At 34.4% G+C, this 17,477-nt stretch overlaps 2 protein-coding genes across 2 annotated transcripts in view; one reads left to right on the plus strand and one right to left on the minus strand.

The window, feature by feature from the left end:
- Nucleotides 1-4,235, plus strand: part of Smp_030150 (putative homer) — a gene marked incomplete at its 5' end in the record, with an annotated part of 28,434 nt that extends 24,199 nt beyond the window's left edge. The window contains 2 exons of the mRNA XM_018799563.1: nucleotides 1,980-2,414; nucleotides 3,344-4,235. Of these exons, the coding sequence (XP_018651340.1) occupies nucleotides 1,980-2,414; nucleotides 3,344-3,673 (765 nt within the window). The 3' untranslated portion in view covers nucleotides 3,674-4,235. The remainder of the gene's footprint in view (nucleotides 1-1,979; nucleotides 2,415-3,343) is intronic.
- Nucleotides 4,236-5,805: 1,570 nt separating this feature from the next.
- Smp_138470 (hypothetical protein) lies at nucleotides 5,806-6,827 on the minus strand. Its single transcript, XM_018799565.1, has one exon. The coding sequence runs from the start codon at nucleotides 6,821-6,823 to the stop codon at nucleotides 6,002-6,004; it is 822 nt and encodes a 273-aa protein (XP_018651341.1). The 5' UTR covers nucleotides 6,824-6,827; the 3' UTR covers nucleotides 5,806-6,001.
- Between the last annotated feature and the right edge of the window lie 10,650 nt (nucleotides 6,828-17,477).

Consider the following 17,477-nt stretch of genomic DNA (forward strand, 5'->3'; position numbering starts at 1 on the left):
GAGTCGAAAGTCGTCGTACTTCATGTCTATTAAACAAGTATCATGGAAATACTGCGCAGATTAGATGCAGTTAGTCGTCAGCCGAGCTATTATGGTAGACATTGTCAAACGGCCTAATCATGTAACTGAAATCGATCTGTAACGAATACAACTGAGAAATCAATTTTAAAATCTGAGCCAATTAAAACTAGGACAGTATGTTTGAAAGTTCTTCAAGGTATAATGTTATCCAGTGAATAAATGTCTCTATAGATCACCAAGAACTGTCGAATGAATTCGAAGCTTTACTACTAAGTTTAACGTCATCTTTCCATATTAGTATTACACTGAACATTCCATTCTTAATATTAAACATAGTAATTATACAGTTCGTTAGCTTTTCAAAATATATACGTTCAGATATTTTTGTGTTAGTGAAAATTTAGTTTCACTTACCAACTTTTATTCAATGTGATGATAAAGCTTACAACAAATAATTAACAATAAAACTAGACAAGCTAAAAACTGATCAACGTATGATTCGGAAATTCTATCAGTCTACATTTTTTTGGTGGCAGATAACTTAGACCGTCAGTATTATAGATCGAAACAAAAAGGGTGTTAAACACTGGTTTTTAATAATCCAGATGTCTGCTGCCTTAAGGCTTTCATAGTTCAAATCAACAGTCGATAATTACATAAACACCTAGTTTCCAACGCTAACTACTTATCTATTCATCTTTTTTTCCGGCATTGCTGTAAATGTCTCTCAGCAGCAAATTATTTACTTCTTTTTTAAATATTCATTATTGTTTGTTGTACTTTTTCAATATGCTACTTATTGGGGATCACGAGTCGTTCATAAGTTTAAAAGAAATACTATCGGACATTTTGATAAGAAAAACGTAATGTAATAAAATGTTATTGAAGAACATCATTTTTTCCTTCGTACATCATCTTATTTTATATGAAATTGACAGTGCATAAATCATTTGAATATGATATTTAAAGTAAAAGGTTACCATAAGCCATTTTTATTCCATTTACGTGCTATGATTTAGTTATATATCCAGTTTGGAAAATACAGACAGCTAATTTCAAAAGACCTTTTATGAACCCTTGTGGCGCCCTAATTTTGTTTAAATTATTTAACTACTGAATTTAAGTTAGTAGTTACGAACTGAAGCCATACATAATTGTCCTTTCTGAGGAAATACCACAGGTACATGATATGACTCCTTAAGAATTTAACCGTTCTGTGAGCACTTTTCTCTTCAAGTTTTAGTAATTGATGTGTCTAATCTTCCCCTCTATCAATATAATGGTTCTAAATATTAGAGTGCAATCATGTCAGTAGTGAAACAGTCATCATCATTGTTATCAGATGACCACGAGCTGCATTGCTAACTGATTAAACTTGGAAATGTGTACTATTTACAGCCAATGCATCGGTTTTATGGTCAACTACACTTAGTGATAATTCAAGTTCCTAGGTTTAATACTTTGTGGATTTACGAGTACAATTTGACGAGGAGTTCAATGTGACCATGAAACTTCAATGTAGTGTTCTCTGATATCCAATGTTTATCCTACCTGAAATTAATTCATGACGAATACCAGATAATTATTAGCTAAAGAATTTAATATGATTGGCATGCATTAATAGATAGTTCTTGCTCTTACTAGCCAACAGCATTTAACATCAGATTCTGTCGTTTTACCGATTTTTTTTCATACATTTATAAACTAAAATCAATCTCAATAGTATATCTTACACTGGAGAAAATATTAAATATCCGTTGCCAGTGTTCATGAAAATAACATTGTCAAACCTACTATTTAAGCATTCTCGAGTTTTTTTTCTTATTTCCACAAATCAAACTAATTATGTTTTGCTGGGGAAAAAAAGTTAATTTTGTCTTTATTTATAATTCATTAGATCTGTTCCACTTTCTACTTTTTTTTCTCTATATCCTTAAAACAAACAAAAAAATATATAGTCAGAATCGGCAAATTTACCGAAAGACAATTTACCAAGCCCGTTACAAAATGGCCAAATTCATCCACCAATATCCAATAGTTGTAGTAGTATTCCAATTAATCAACCCACTATACCAACACTAACGCCTACATGTTTAACGACTAATATTATTACTTCACATCAAAATATTTCACAAAATTTATCAAATCCATTATCTATACAACATGTGAATTCCTCGTCATTGCCTGTAACACTGACAACACAATCATTGACAACAACTAATGGACAAAATGAAATGTATTCTAATCAATCTGTACAAAATCAATTGAAATTAGCTCAAGCTCAAGTGAAACGATTAGAAATAGAAATTAATCAATTAAAACGTCAAGCTATACCAGTAATGGGTAGTTCAATGAATGGATTAGTTTATCCAACAAATTATACTAATATTGAAGTAAGTTGATGAAAACTTATTAGATGAATAGATTATATCATCATTTTATCTCACTTTCACGTATATTACGATAATACGTTAATACAATAATAAGATCAGTCACGTTATATCAGAATCAAGATTCACGACCCAGAATAGAGAACCAGATACCTTTATTCAATTAGATTACTACAAGTAGTTAGTATACACTTGTGTGTGGTCCGGGAATGGTATCATTTAAAACCTATCCCTCCATTATTTTTTAGTAGCTTAATCACTCATCTGTCCTTTTTTTATATAGTAGTGGCTTCATATCAGCTTTTTCTACTTATTGTCTTACTTTTGATACCCATAGTTCGAATACGTCACACTTGCGAAGATATATTCAACGAGAATTCATGAGTTTAGGTTTTTTTGAATTTTCATGTACATTTTTTGGCAAGTTGTTTCTGCAGTTTCTAAGAATTCCAAGTATTTTGTGAAATCTGAATTACTTATATTGAACTTGGTACCAAACTATGTGAATCAAAATAAACCCTAAGTGAGCATGAAGTATGTATGATACATTCACTTAACACCCACTATTCCCAAATACTGATTTTAGTTAAGAATTTAATTGTGCAGTGGAATAATTTGAGATACAGATATCATTATCAAATAAATGATGAAGAATTCAGACTTAGAAATAGTTTCTTGTCCCTAATGTTCTTACATTAGACAATGGGTATGGAAAAGAAAATAAATTGGCAAGCTCCCACCAAACACATAAAGCCTTAGTATAACAGCATTTAGTCATACTGTATTCTGAGTTGTGATTTACTTTTATAGCTCTCATCGTTCTAAATATGGAAACGTAATTGTACCACAAATCTAGATATTTATTTTTCTATTGTTTGGACTTATGTTTATTGTCACAAATCTGCTTTCTCCCTTGTTTTACATTTAAACAGCCAGGAATATCAATGGATAATGTTGATAGTCCTGATCTACGATGTGGTATTTCACGTTTGGAATTAGATGGTACTAATGGCGGTGGAGGTGCCGGTGTTAATAGTAATGGAGAATGGATAAACGAATTGAGCATTAATAATAAACCTAAACCAGTTGGTACCATTCATCCTTCGTTGGTACAAGGTAATCAAAACAGACTATTATGGATGGATCGCGCATCACAAGATACCGTACGATCATTGCATATACGTTTAGGAAATGTATTAAAAGAAGCCTTAGAAATTCATAGTCGTTTAAGTTCTCTCCTATCGATTCCATCAGTAGAGTAGAAATTTTGTGTTCACTACACTCACTGACTGACTACTTTTTTTCCGTCTTCCTGTATACATGACTTTTAAAATATTTTTTTTCATAATTTAGTTTAGATTTCTTAATGTGTTGTCAAGTTGTTTTTTCTTCCGAAACTAATGTTTCTCTTCTAAGATGATGAAATTTTCCCTTTAACAACAATACAAGCATCTTCAGTTTATTCATTTTGGTAATAACGGATACTGTTAAATGCCTGTTACTATTTTAGTCATCATCTATGCTGTTGTACAGCTCATGTAATCTACTTTTTTTGCTATGCTGGTGAAATGTAAATTCCTTTTCAATTTGTTACATAAAATATAATTGACTCGAAAAATAAATAGGAAGAACTAAGTACTATCACTACTATTATTCGTACATAATAATGACAAGGCCATAATTATCTATCCTAATGCATGATGTTTACTTTATTTCTCTTAACTGATGTCTCTTATTCCCTGCGAATTTCCTTTTCTTCTACCTTTTATAATATAATTTGAAGATTAATTTTACTAATACTCTTTAATACAGTGGTATTTCTTTAAATATAATGATTCGTCTTTAATGTCAATAAGTTACTTAAATAGATTAAATTTGATTTATTTCCCGTAGTGGAATATCCACAAGATATTTCTTATGTACTTCGTGTATCAATCGATCGATTGTCTGAAGGAAACACCTTACTGCCGTCACACCTCTGTACAGTCAGCAGTACGACTTCGGACCTTGGGTTTGCTGCTTTTAGTCTTACCGCTTTTCAACCGACATGTCTGGCATGGTAGGACCTTGAGGAACGATTGTCCCAGCCAGTATAGCTCGATTGGTTCATCACGATAAGCAAGCCCGACCACCACGTCAAGGTAGCAGCAACGGTCAGGTATCGACCTGACAACTATTATTACAATAACTCCGAGTGGTTCATAATTTTCCATAGGACGATAATAAAAACTGTTAACTACAGTTTATTTTCGTACAGTATATCTCAAACAACCACCAAGCATATGATGGGATACAATGAGGAAGCGAATAATTTAATGGAAATTATGAAGTAGATACAAACAGGCATACAGATGAGCCATCTCGCGGTTTAAGCAACTAACATCTAGGCGAGTGAGGGTAGTTGTATTCGTGGGCCGTAACATATAATCAATTATACAAGCATCGGAATGTAAGGGTACATGCATGACCAAATTCTTACTGACATAAATGATGGTCTATTAAATAAATTAATTAGAGAGCTTAATAAATTTGAACGTACTTAGTTTATTGCTGTTCTCCAAGCATCGCACTTGGTAGAAAGATGGATAATATGAAAAAAACTGTGTAATGATTTTCTTTCCAAATGTTTTAGTAGAAATACACTATGTATCACAACACCATGCAACTTGATGTATACAAAGAAAGAATATCATGTACCGTAATTCAATCGTACTAAGGTAACATAAAAGCTATGCAGAATTCAGATCCCTCTGATAATTTTGCTAACAACAGCTAATCGCATACTAGCTGAGGTAAAACGAAACACTCCAAGAAGTCCTATGGTACGATGGCTTAGTGGTTACGATACACCTCTTCCTACCATTAGTTCAAAGTCTTGAAACTTGTTCTCATCATCTCGCACTTTCGTAAGTAGCAAGGCAGTGTCAGCGAACCCCCATAACAAGAAGTATGGCTCAAAATCAAGTACACAACTCTGTATGTGGCTACTCTACTTGTTGAATTGTTTTACTTTATGGTCTTCAAAAGGTCACAATAAGTCTTAGACACAAAAAACAATCAATACACGCGCTGAATAAGTATAGAATGAGAATAAGCCGTACACTGCCCAGATGAACGCATCTCAATACGTCGGGTACGTTCACCGAACACCTGTTTTTGATACATTGGATCTCCAAACCACGATTTTCCTCTTACATTATTCAGATCAACAGTACTTTTTAACAATATGATATGGAATGGTTAGAAGACTTAGAAATACGCCTTGTACTACCACGAAATATCTAGGGTGAGATAGCTTACGAAATATTGCACTAATCTGCATATAACAATCATTCTTCTACAAACTGACTGAAAGAAATTTCTGATGAAAATTAAGAAATCAAAAGTCTTCCGTAGTATATAAAACCGGAATGTTATTACTACTTAAGAAACACTGCCAACCATATAAAAATAATAACAAACACCAAAATAACAAAAACTTAGTGATTTTTGACGAGGAAAGTTAGAAAATGCTTAAGGTGTTTTTAAACATAAATGCTGCAACCAATTATTATAAAACATGGGGTTTTAATTTGAAAATGAGATTACATTTATTCCTCGCAAATGAACACCTCTCGTCTCATCCGTTTCATTTGTTGATATGAATCTGATTCAGGATAAGCGCTACGCTTACGATAAGGTCTGGTGTTTTGTTTCATCATTACAAAGTGTAACGAGTCATAGTGCCCTGAAGATGAGTCTTCATTGTCAGAAGCAACTTCGTCGTATACTGTTTTACAGTCATCGAAGACAATAGCTTTGCGATCAATAGTACTGAAAGCTAACGGTTCTATTGGCATGAAATACAAAGGTAATTGTAACTTGTCAACTGGTTGAAATTCTTTGCACTCGATTAATTCACAATCCATATTAGTATCAATAGAAAGTAGACTATTTTTATAGACAGACTCGTAGACAGTATGTTCGTTAGGTATTTCAACCATTTCATTTCCTGAAACCTTTTTATCCATAATCGCATGATCTGAATAAATAACCTTTTCATACACTGGAACTACATTTGTGTGACAATTTGGGCAATAAGCTATAGGTAATTCATTAGAGCATTGTTTTAAATTAGAAGCAATTAAATTATCCCGTTTAAAGGTTTCCATATAATTTCCCGATTTACTTGATAAAGACTCAAGAGACAACAAAAGATTAGTGTCAAAGTTATTAGATATTCTTGACTTTCGACGTTGCTGAACCCACCTTGACTTTTGAGTATCTATATTCTCTCGAGAGGGACGCTTAAAAGTTAAGCTTGACCGCTTCGTTGTGCATAATAGCGACCATAGCAAAGGCTTTTTCTTTACTTTCAACTTATTCTCCACTAAAGCGCGTTGTGAACCAGGATTTTTAGAAAACCATCTCATTATAGACTAAAAACATAGAATTAGGAACAAAAATACCAACTAATATTTGCTGATTTTAAATTTTCGTAATAACAAAGAAATTCCAACTGTGATCGAACATTAAAGCGAAAAAGTGTATGGACTTTATACAACTTACCGCCTAAATTTGACTGGTTTAGTGGAACGTGCTTTTAGAATTAAAATTTAAGTTGACTAATATCTAATTAGCGAGTAAGTTTTTGACAGAGTAGACAACAAAAATTTATTTCCCCTCTTTCTCTATGCTTACTGTTTTATATATTTAATCGAAACACACATGAATAAGGAATTCGCAAGTAAAAATTTTCATTTTATAAATAACCGATTATGTGACATCATAACTAGGCATCAATGCACCAGCAGCAACCTCCACATCAGTAGGCCTCAACATACACAAAGGAAAAAGCAAGATCTTCAAATACAACACGGAGAGCGCCAAGCCAATCACACTTGATGGAGAAACTCTGGAAGAGGTAGATTCTCTCACGTACATGGTCAGCATCATCGATGAACAAGGAGGATCCGATGCAGACCTGAAGACGAGGATTGGCAAAGCAACGACAGCATTCACACAGTTGAAGAACACATGGAATTCAAAACAACTGACAACCATTATCAAAGTGATAATCTTCACTAAGAATGTCAAGATAGTTCTACTGGACGGAGCTGAAACTTGGAGAACTACTACAACCATCATCAAAATGGTACACGTATTTATGAACAATTGTCTACGTAGGATACTCAGTGTCCGTTGGCTGGATACCATCAGCAACAGCCTACTGTGGGAGAGGATAAACCAGGTTTCAACTGAAGAGGAAATTAGGAAAAGACGTTGGAAATGGATAGGATACATATTGAGGAAGTCATCAAACTTCAGCACGAAGCAAGCCCTAACTTGGGATTCTGAGGGAAAATGGAAAAGAGGAAGTCCGAAGAACATACTGCGTCGAGAATTGGAAGCAGACATGAAAAGGATGGATAGCAACTGGAAAGGATTGCTGAGGACAGGGTTGGATGGAGAATGCTGGTGGGCGGCCTATGCTCCTCCACGAGGGGTAACAGGCGTAAGTAATTATAACTAGATATGGTAGTTTATACGCTGAATAGAAATTTATAGTAACAAGCATCTGAAAATACAACATAGAGTACATTTCATATTATGACTAATTATAGGTATGTTTGATTTATTATGTAGTTTTCACATAAATCAGATGTTTATAGTGGGTAACAGCAACTACTGTCAAAATTCATACACTGAACAATGTGACTGAGATGACTGGTATGGACTACGGCTGGTAGTCATCTGTTAGTTTCGTTGGTGACTAAGTAACCTATTAAATCCTTCAATAACCCATTTGTCAAGTGATATTTAACCATATTTCTGCACCGTATATTTCGCTTGGAAGCAAGTCATTTGATTATAAACAACATATTCTGGTAGCCAGACGTTTTATAACACAACTTATGTCAATAATTTGGTTTGGAGAGTAGTTATTAATAGCCTGTATTGTGCATTATGTATCAGTCCATATTTTATAATTTTAAAACCCCGAGATATGATCATCGTCAAAACCAAATACTCACTCTCTACAACACGGTCACACCTATACCATGAAGTTTAACCGTATTGCATGGCAGGTGAGTAAACTTTTGAGCCAATAATAACTCTGGAGTCCGAGATATTGACCAAACAGTAGACATAATCGAGTCAGTATCCATCAGCCTGACAACTTCATCTCTGCGCTAATGAGGTATTGAGACTTGAACCGACGTATATACGTACAGGTTCTACGTCGTAACTAACTGACTAAGGGATGAAATATGAATCAAACGCGTAGTTAAGCTATCGAATTCGCAGAAGACACCCACTGGGAACAGAAATTCCTAGTTTCAATGCAACTAGCCAGTCATAATATACTGCAAAATGGGAATGAGGATAGCTGGTTTAGTTCAATCAACAAACTGAAATTACCTGTTTAACTACATACTAAACCAACTGAGCTACATTTTGTATGTATATTACTTTATTCAAAACAGCATAGAGCATGGCACAAATGGTCAGCAAATCAAGTAGCCTCACCACAAAAATACCATGAAATTAAAGCAACAAGGTCAACAGCGAATGAGTTTAAATAATGTTAGCATTGATGTGATTGGTTTCGAGCCATATAATCTAGCACCATCAAACACCGCTCATGGTTAGCGGGAGGACCCCAACTAGGGAATCTGAACTTGACAATGCTGTCAGTTCAATAATCAATGGTTTCGTGTACTGATCCTACGTCTTTCTTTTTCTTCCCTTGGTTTTCTCTCGACCTATTCTTATACCTGAAAACAGCGTGTCAAGGTGAGTAGTTGAGAACACGTAATAGGAACCCAAAACGCCTTGGTCGACGAAGAATCACTACTACACCAACTGATTTGACATTTTCACCTAGTGCTCTGCACCTAACCTCAGCATTACACACTCGATGGCTTCAACATTGACGAGTAACAATTCGAAATCACTTATAGTCAAACACTAATTACTTACGAGTATCCTGTCTTCACAGACCATATACTGCAGCCGCAAAGCAAGACAGAAATGACTGCTGCATAGTACACCAGTACCTTGCTGTTTAAAGGTTGTATTTATGCCTTGAGTGATTACAAAGGTCATTTTTCTAGACACTAGACAAGATGAACTAACTTATCGGTAGTTATCACAGAGGATTTTATTCCTTACTCACAAACTCAGAGGACTGGCGATCGATATGGGGTCGGGTCCAGATTTCTGGCTATTTCACTTAACATGTTTAATTTTGATTAGGATTCTTGAAAACCAACGGTGTATACCCAGCAGGTCCCAGTACGTTAGCTCGCTTCAAGCTGGCTTCGGTCATTACTAATTCACTAAGAGTCAGGAAGCTTATGTTAATTTTAGGTTCTTAGAGAAAAGACGGTGGATGAAGACTCAATTTCCCTGGTACGGCCGAGAATGGGGAGAGTCCGCTCTCCCTCTCGAAATGCTCTCCCATGGCGTTGCGTATATAGTCTCTGCCAGGGAAGTCCTACTAACTGTCTTCTCGTAGCGGGGTGTTGTTTACGAAGTTGAGGACGAAAAGAGAATGTCCGGCGCTTTAACCGGGTCGGTGGACACGGAAAGTCCACCGACGGGAGTTGGAAAACCCTGATTCCAAACCAATAATGTACATGGGCTCCAGTACCCTGAGGGAACAAATGGCTTATGAACCAATCGTTGGTCACGCATGGAAGTCACCAAATAAAAGCAACTGAAATTTCAAAGAGAATCACAATGAAAACTGTTTCTCGGTTTTTAAGACTGTTTTAAATAGCATTTGTGAATGCAAAACTCCGACTCAAGCTATGAAATTAAAGTCATTTCGGACAATCCTAAATACTATATAGGTAAACACGTTTCTGAGGTGAGATCCAAATTGATTGAGCATCAAACACTGATAGGACGGAATTACATCGTATCCTAACTAGAGTTGGAAAATCTTAAGTACGGAACACATCCGCCATGTCCTGTATTAGAACCGTAAATTATAGTTTTATGTGAAGGTATGTGCTCCTCATGACTAGCCCTACGTACCGTTGAAATCATGAGCTAGAATACACAATCATGACCTGGTGTTCGCTGAATTTTAGTCCGTCTCAGCTAAGGTCTTGAACAAAAACGTAAACATACAACTCAAGAAAAAAACTAAACGAATTACCAACCACCAACCGGATGGTGCCTGTCAACCACAAATCTTACTTATAATCACCTTTGTTACTACTTTATAACCAATTGCAAAGAAGGTCAATCGATTAAGACCTAACAAAGTAACCAATGAGAGTGAAGCTTAAACTGAGCTATTAATAAGGTCAAATTTAATATTTTCCCCCTATCTTGAATCTTGCTCTCAGGTTATTGGCTAGAATTCATCAGTACACATCAGATTTTGTAAGCTGCTTTTAAAACACTATGGCCTTTGGTTACGCATGAGTCATATTACTCCTCTTTATGTAGCTCGATGATCCCACTGATGTCGATTTCAGTTGTGTGCGTCCAGTGTGTTGTTTTGGTTACCTTATATTTGAGCAGGCTTTGTGACATTTTCACATCTAAAAGAAATGGATAGACTTCAAGAATGAACAAATATTGTGGTAGGACAACATGGATCTACCCATTTCGTGGATTTATATCCGCCATAAAACATGTACACCTGATTCGCTTCAATCACTAGTACTGGAGTTTTAGGTTGTAAGCAGCTGAAGAGAATTCACTAAATGAATGAATTCATATGAATTTCATCAAAGTTTGCCTTTATTTCATCCTTTTTGTTTGCCTGGCATGTTATTCTGCCGTTATGCTTGTTCTTTTTGTATTGAAGTTGACAAACGTGAAAAATTGTAAGGAATGGATTAGATTGCAAATAATTTCCATCCCTCATTGCTACATGTATGTTATGTTTCTAAAATTACAGTTTTTCTGTGAACTCAGTAGTTAACCTGTTCCAAGAGAAGGCTGCTACATGGTAGTGGGACGATTAGGTCTTCAGTATTGAGCCTTGTCAGTGAGGAGTTATAGCTAACAGGACTTAATGTTTGAGATATTCGCTTCCGTAATTATCCACCTGTTAACTAAATCTTGAGAATAACAAACCCAGGAAAGGTAGTCTGTTTTCAGACAGTTTAGATATTCACCCTCCAACACACTTTGAAACATAGCGATCCTTTTAACAACCAGTTGTAGTCATATTTCGTAACCTAGTGTCTGTAGTTGGTTTCGTCGATCAAAAGAAATTTTCCACGAGACTTGATGAAACGAAATAGAGTATTAAGAAATAATGTTCACTTACTAATACCGAATAAAGCCTTGTTATGCACCAATATACTCATTGTAAACATTACTATGATGTAAAAAAACTTCAATTGGAATTCTGTTGAGTAAAATTGTAATCTGTTTTACACTTTCTTTCCTACTGATACTTCGAAACTTTTAATAGCGGATACTAAGTTGTCTAAAAAGAAATGACTTCAGGACTAATCATGGGTTTCGGTTTCGCAGTTAATATGATTAATCATAATACGATCAATTCCATGCTTAGAAAACAAACAAAATCATTGTCTTACTATCTCGCAGATTCGGTGAAACTAAAAACTACCTGATGTATACTAAGCATTTTTCTTGGCAATCTACAAAGACTTATATTCTCAACAAAGCTTCCGCGTTTACTCAGCTACATGTGGACTTTTATTAGTTCTGCAGTTTTTTTGGTGGTGATACCAATTTTAAAAAGACAACGAAAAGTACCCCAATAAACTATACGCATGAATTCAGTTATTAAAATTACTACAATCTCTACAAATCCCCATCCTGATAAACTATACAAATCAAAGAAAAGAACACCGTTTTTATACATTGTTGATAATTGCCTTTTGTGATCGGAACATCTTAACTGTCATATAGCTGACTATGGGGTTGGTTGGTGTAGTCTGGGATAATTGAGACCTAATGGAAATGTAATCTGAGAATTAAAAAAAATTGAGTCAATGTAGTATGGTTCATTTTAGTGCAGACATGAAGTATGTATTTCAACCATTTTTATGTGTTAATTAATCAACACCGTATATTTACATAATTTCAAAGTAACTAAGTTAGAATTTATTTAGTATTGTTTGTTTGAATCTTCCCATCGATGACGAGTCCCGAATAGGATGAAACGCGCGTCCTGGATTCCACTGCTAGCCACTATCCATCTTTGCTTAACTAAGTTGGATTTCTAACTTTTTAGTTATTAAATTAAATTTCTATCTCAAGTAGGTATTAATCAGGAAACCATTGAGAATAAAGGATCATTGAACAGCTATTTCATTTTATTTTGGGACCTTTCATAAGTTCTAGGTCAGAATCCGAATTGACAGTGCATTTGAGATGTTTAAGTGTGACATTTTGTAAATACCCTCCGCGAAATCGGAACAATTTAAAATCAGTGATTTAGTCTTAGTGTGTAAAATGCCAATAGTGATGTATGAACTTAATACTGTGATGTGAAGGATATGTTTGTATGATAAAAAAGGAGTAGAAAAAAGTTTATCCCTTGATTATTAGTATTTTAAAATGGGATAATGATAGTTTACAGTGCAGTGATTATAAATTATAATCATGACAAAAGTGAACAGTCGAATAACTCGATGACTGATGTAGCTAAACGAACAGTTTATTCACAGAAATAACCTTTGAATCCCAAATGAATAGTCGTGAAAGAACAGAACCACTAACCAGATATCTATATATATTTGAAAGTTATTATCAGTATGATAATGACTACGAGTTCACTAGTGACTAATTGTGAGCTGTGACCAGTAGAGTCTAGTCGTTTCAAATGAAACAATTAGTTACTTACCGAAGACAACAGAAGATTGTTGCGCAATATCTTGAATTTATTGAAGTTAAACATGTCAATCATTGGATGCTGACCCGGTTCACCTAAGTCTAAACACTCGTGCTGAGAATTCTTTATTGTACCAGATTATAATGTTGAATAAAGCCATTAATAATAATAACCACGAAACCTGAAATTTCTGGCTTCAATCTTCGGTGGGGTCATGAATGAGCAAAGCTGATGATTTATCTACCAGGAAGCAACAACTGTTCAGGGTTTCCTAGTTCTCAACGATAACCTGACTAAGATCATCCACCGATGTTAATCATAAAACCCAACAATTCTCACAATATTAGCTAATTAAAGTTGTCTTTTTTTTAAATGTTCACATTAGTTATTAGTTATTAACGTCCCGTTGTTTACGCTCTTTAAGATTGATCGCATTTTATAGACCAATATACTAGGCATTACGTTATCTAAGGGATTCAGCATTATTACGTATTTTTGAAGTTAATTGATTGAAGGTAGTCTACAGGAACACGTGTACTTAGGTTTCTTACTAGTTGGCAGTTGTCAGTATGATGTATCTGAACTTTTTAGTAAATTGATGCTCCTTGTAGGATTCCAACTCATCCCACCAATTGTCTTGGTAAGTGATGTTAAAAGTGATCATTTCAAGTCGAGTCTAGTTTCGTGTGAGATTGAGATAGTTACACCATTTGACCGCTTAGCAGTAACTAATGTTCCGTTGTTTAGTAATTAACACTGATCAGATTCTGTTGACAAAACAATTGGTGATTCTTCCCTTCTCCCCTTGTAATGATAAAGAAATGGTTAGCTGATGAATTCTTAACTCCAGTAACTAGTTTTTGTGTACTGTAGGTATCTAAATTTCATTATTCAATTTATAGAAGTAGGATATGTGTGATGGTCACTAATACGAATGTGAACCATCACTAATGTATTAAACAAATAATATCAACCTCGAATATATAGAAGACATTGCTTACAAACGAATTTGTGCTAGTAATTATGATTGATATCACATGACCTAATGGTGGGAGGATAATATTTCGCTTGTTAACTATGATTTCCTTATATGAGAGAATACTGTTGAAGACTGTAATAAATTTTTATTTTTATCTTTGGGTTCGATCATAATTATTTATTATGAAAATCACAAATTTAACCAGCCTACCAACATTAACTCATGTTTCTACGTCCTGAACATATTGATGAGTGGTAAAATAACTTGACTGTCATCGGCTGGTGACAGTTTACTTTATCACCCAATTAGCATCTAATTAATCTTGGGTAAACTATGTGGTTAACAGACTAATTTATGAAGTCTGTACAAAATGACTAGTCTTGTGGTCTGCGAAGCCTATCACCATCTGCAATTGTCTATACGTTTGTAATCAACGTGATTTAGTCGATATGGCTCGGTCAACGAAACGAAAGTTGTAGTCATATGACAAATTCAAGCCACAACACGTCTGTTTCACATGTTATTTCTATGATGAATGAAAAAAAATATATATATATATCGGGATATAACAACATAGCAATGAAACTAACGTCTCAAACAAAGGCAATAAAAATCCCCTATTAACCAAACACAATTACGTATCTGTATGAGTGTGTAGGCGGTCTAATCAACACGTGATAGGCTAATGGACTAGTCAGATATGTGAATAGAACTGAATTTCAATTGGTTAATGATGTTCTGTGGAAATTTATGTTAACAGAATATGATGATATGTTAGTGTAACTCGTTATTTTCCCCAAAATAGATAAACGCATCAATTAAGAATGCGATACCATTAATTCGGAGCTAGATGGATAAGCGACTACGAGATGAAGTCAATGAAGATTTCTCTAGAAAAAGATTATAGATTCCTTTGGTCACAGGTTTTGCGAGCAAAATAGTTTTTAAGAAAATACTGCAGTACAGTCTTTGTCATGTGTGCCAACAGTTTTTTTGAGGACGTGTTTCAACATGGACTTAAAGATAAGCAAAATAACAAGACAGTCTTGAAACTATCCTCATCTCAGTTACTGATGTCGTCTAGTAGGTTTATTAAAATAGTCATGATAATCACAGTAAAGTCAGCCAATATTTTCTTTGTAAGTTTTCGTTTTCCAGTCAAATCAACATGTGAAATTTAAACTGTCTGTGGGTGACTCAGTCAATTTCATCTAAAACGCACTACAAAATGCAAAAATTATAATAGTTTATTTGACATCATATCAGCGAACTTTAATTTTAATTTCAGTAGTCTTATCTACGGTGCAAAGCTTAAGGTCAACTACTCTGACTAGATTCTTTTAATAAGTGGGAATGTACTATTACACGCCGCGCGTTTACAATTTGGTCACCACTTTTTATAATTTGGACGGATATATGCTGTTTTTCTTCTTGAGGTTTACCAACTTGAGCTCGTTTTGTAATTTATACTATATATATATATATATATAATGTATGCAAACATGATAGATGATGTCCACAAAACTGAGTTTTCATTTCAATCACAAATTTAAAAGGAAGATTCACTTACATGTTTGGAGATATCCGGATCAACCGAAGTGTAATTGGTACTATTTAGAACATAGTTATAGGTATTTGCCTAAAAAAATGCCTCGAATGTTACAAATGGGATACTTTAATAATAGATACAATAAGTGTAATAAATTAGAAATCTTTAATTTTGACTATTAGTATCAGGAAATTCACTGAAGACAAGGGAATCAAGATGATCAAGAGATTACAAGAAAATGTGATAAACAGTTGAAGGAAAATAAACAACTAGAATATTGTTATTATCCTAGCGAAGACATGAGTACGGGTAACTTCCGGGATCTATTATTGGACTATTATTCTATGTATATTCTTATTGTTTAACTACTGAGTGATTAGATTATGTATATTTATATTCATCTTGTTATAAGCTTCATTCTGACCTATAAATTACTATTATACGAATTACTGTCCCTAAATTATATACAGTTTATTGATTATTGTATCCCACGTTCACAGGCACATTCGACTTGATCTTGTATAAATATTATTTTCTATTTTATGGAGTGATGAGGTCTGCCTGTCTGGTTTATAAACTGAGTATGCTTGAAATAAATGATTCGCATGGCAGAGGCTGTATTAGTGTTCTGGACTCAATTGGAAGGGCTAGACGGACAAGGGACCAATAAGGACGCTAGACTGCTCAAACCAGCTGAACGTGATTGATTTGGTACAGTGTTAAGATTAGAAAAGTCGTATTTCGATTGGTGGATAATTCACGTGATAAAAGCAGGACATAAAGTCGTAACGAATTGGCAACGGCCTTCTTTTATAATTCACAACAAGTATGACAACACAACAGATGGAGCATGAAGAACTAAAGGAACATGATCAAATCCTGTGTCCATTAAGTCATTCTTATGTAGATAGACAGAAATAAATATAGTAGAAATATTTAGTATAATTTCGTAGATTTGTAGTGGGTAGTACTATGTCAAGCCCACCACGTAGGCTACCCTAGCTTCTGGACAGACTAATTTATTCATTGTTTTCAAGCCATATTTTGACTCTGTTGATTACTCGATTATTGACTGAGTATTTTTATATGATCGTGTGTTAAATGGTTAGCCTATTCATTATGTGTCTGTAATTTATTTTTGTCTGAATATAAATACTGGGTCACGCTTGATCAAAACGAGTTGGCTCACTCGCCTTCTCCACTGAGCGTCACTTCGTTTTGTTTCACTACCTTCTCTTCGTTTCTCTGATTGTCTGTCTGGATCAGTGTGTTTATCAAATATACGTATCTAAAATTCGTTCTTGTATTTGGCTTATTTTGTTCCGTTATTCTCTAACGTGAATTGAGTCGATAGAAATGTACGAGGGTTGGAGGCACGCATATTCCAATAGCAATCATCATAAAATTTAACTTGAGTCAGGTATTGGGACATTAAAGATTCATGGAAAAGGAGAGACACATCATTTTCAATTAAAAAGAAAAGAGGATTGGTAGTGAGATACAAAATAAACCTTGTAAAATAAATCAGATTTACACAATATTTTAGCATAAACATAAAAAGGTTGGAGCACATTCAACACTAGTCAATAAATTGTTTTCCACTCACATATTACTGATTAACATATAGATAATGAAAGTAAATACATAATTGTTTACTTGTATAATACTCACCGACGATTCAAAGTTCAGATGTTGTAGATGGATAGTATATCAATTAATAGCGTT

This window comes from Schistosoma mansoni, chromosome 3 (assembly GCF_000237925.1).
Source record: "Schistosoma mansoni strain Puerto Rico chromosome 3, complete genome".
NCBI classification, from domain to species: domain Eukaryota; kingdom Metazoa; phylum Platyhelminthes; class Trematoda; order Strigeidida; family Schistosomatidae; genus Schistosoma; species Schistosoma mansoni.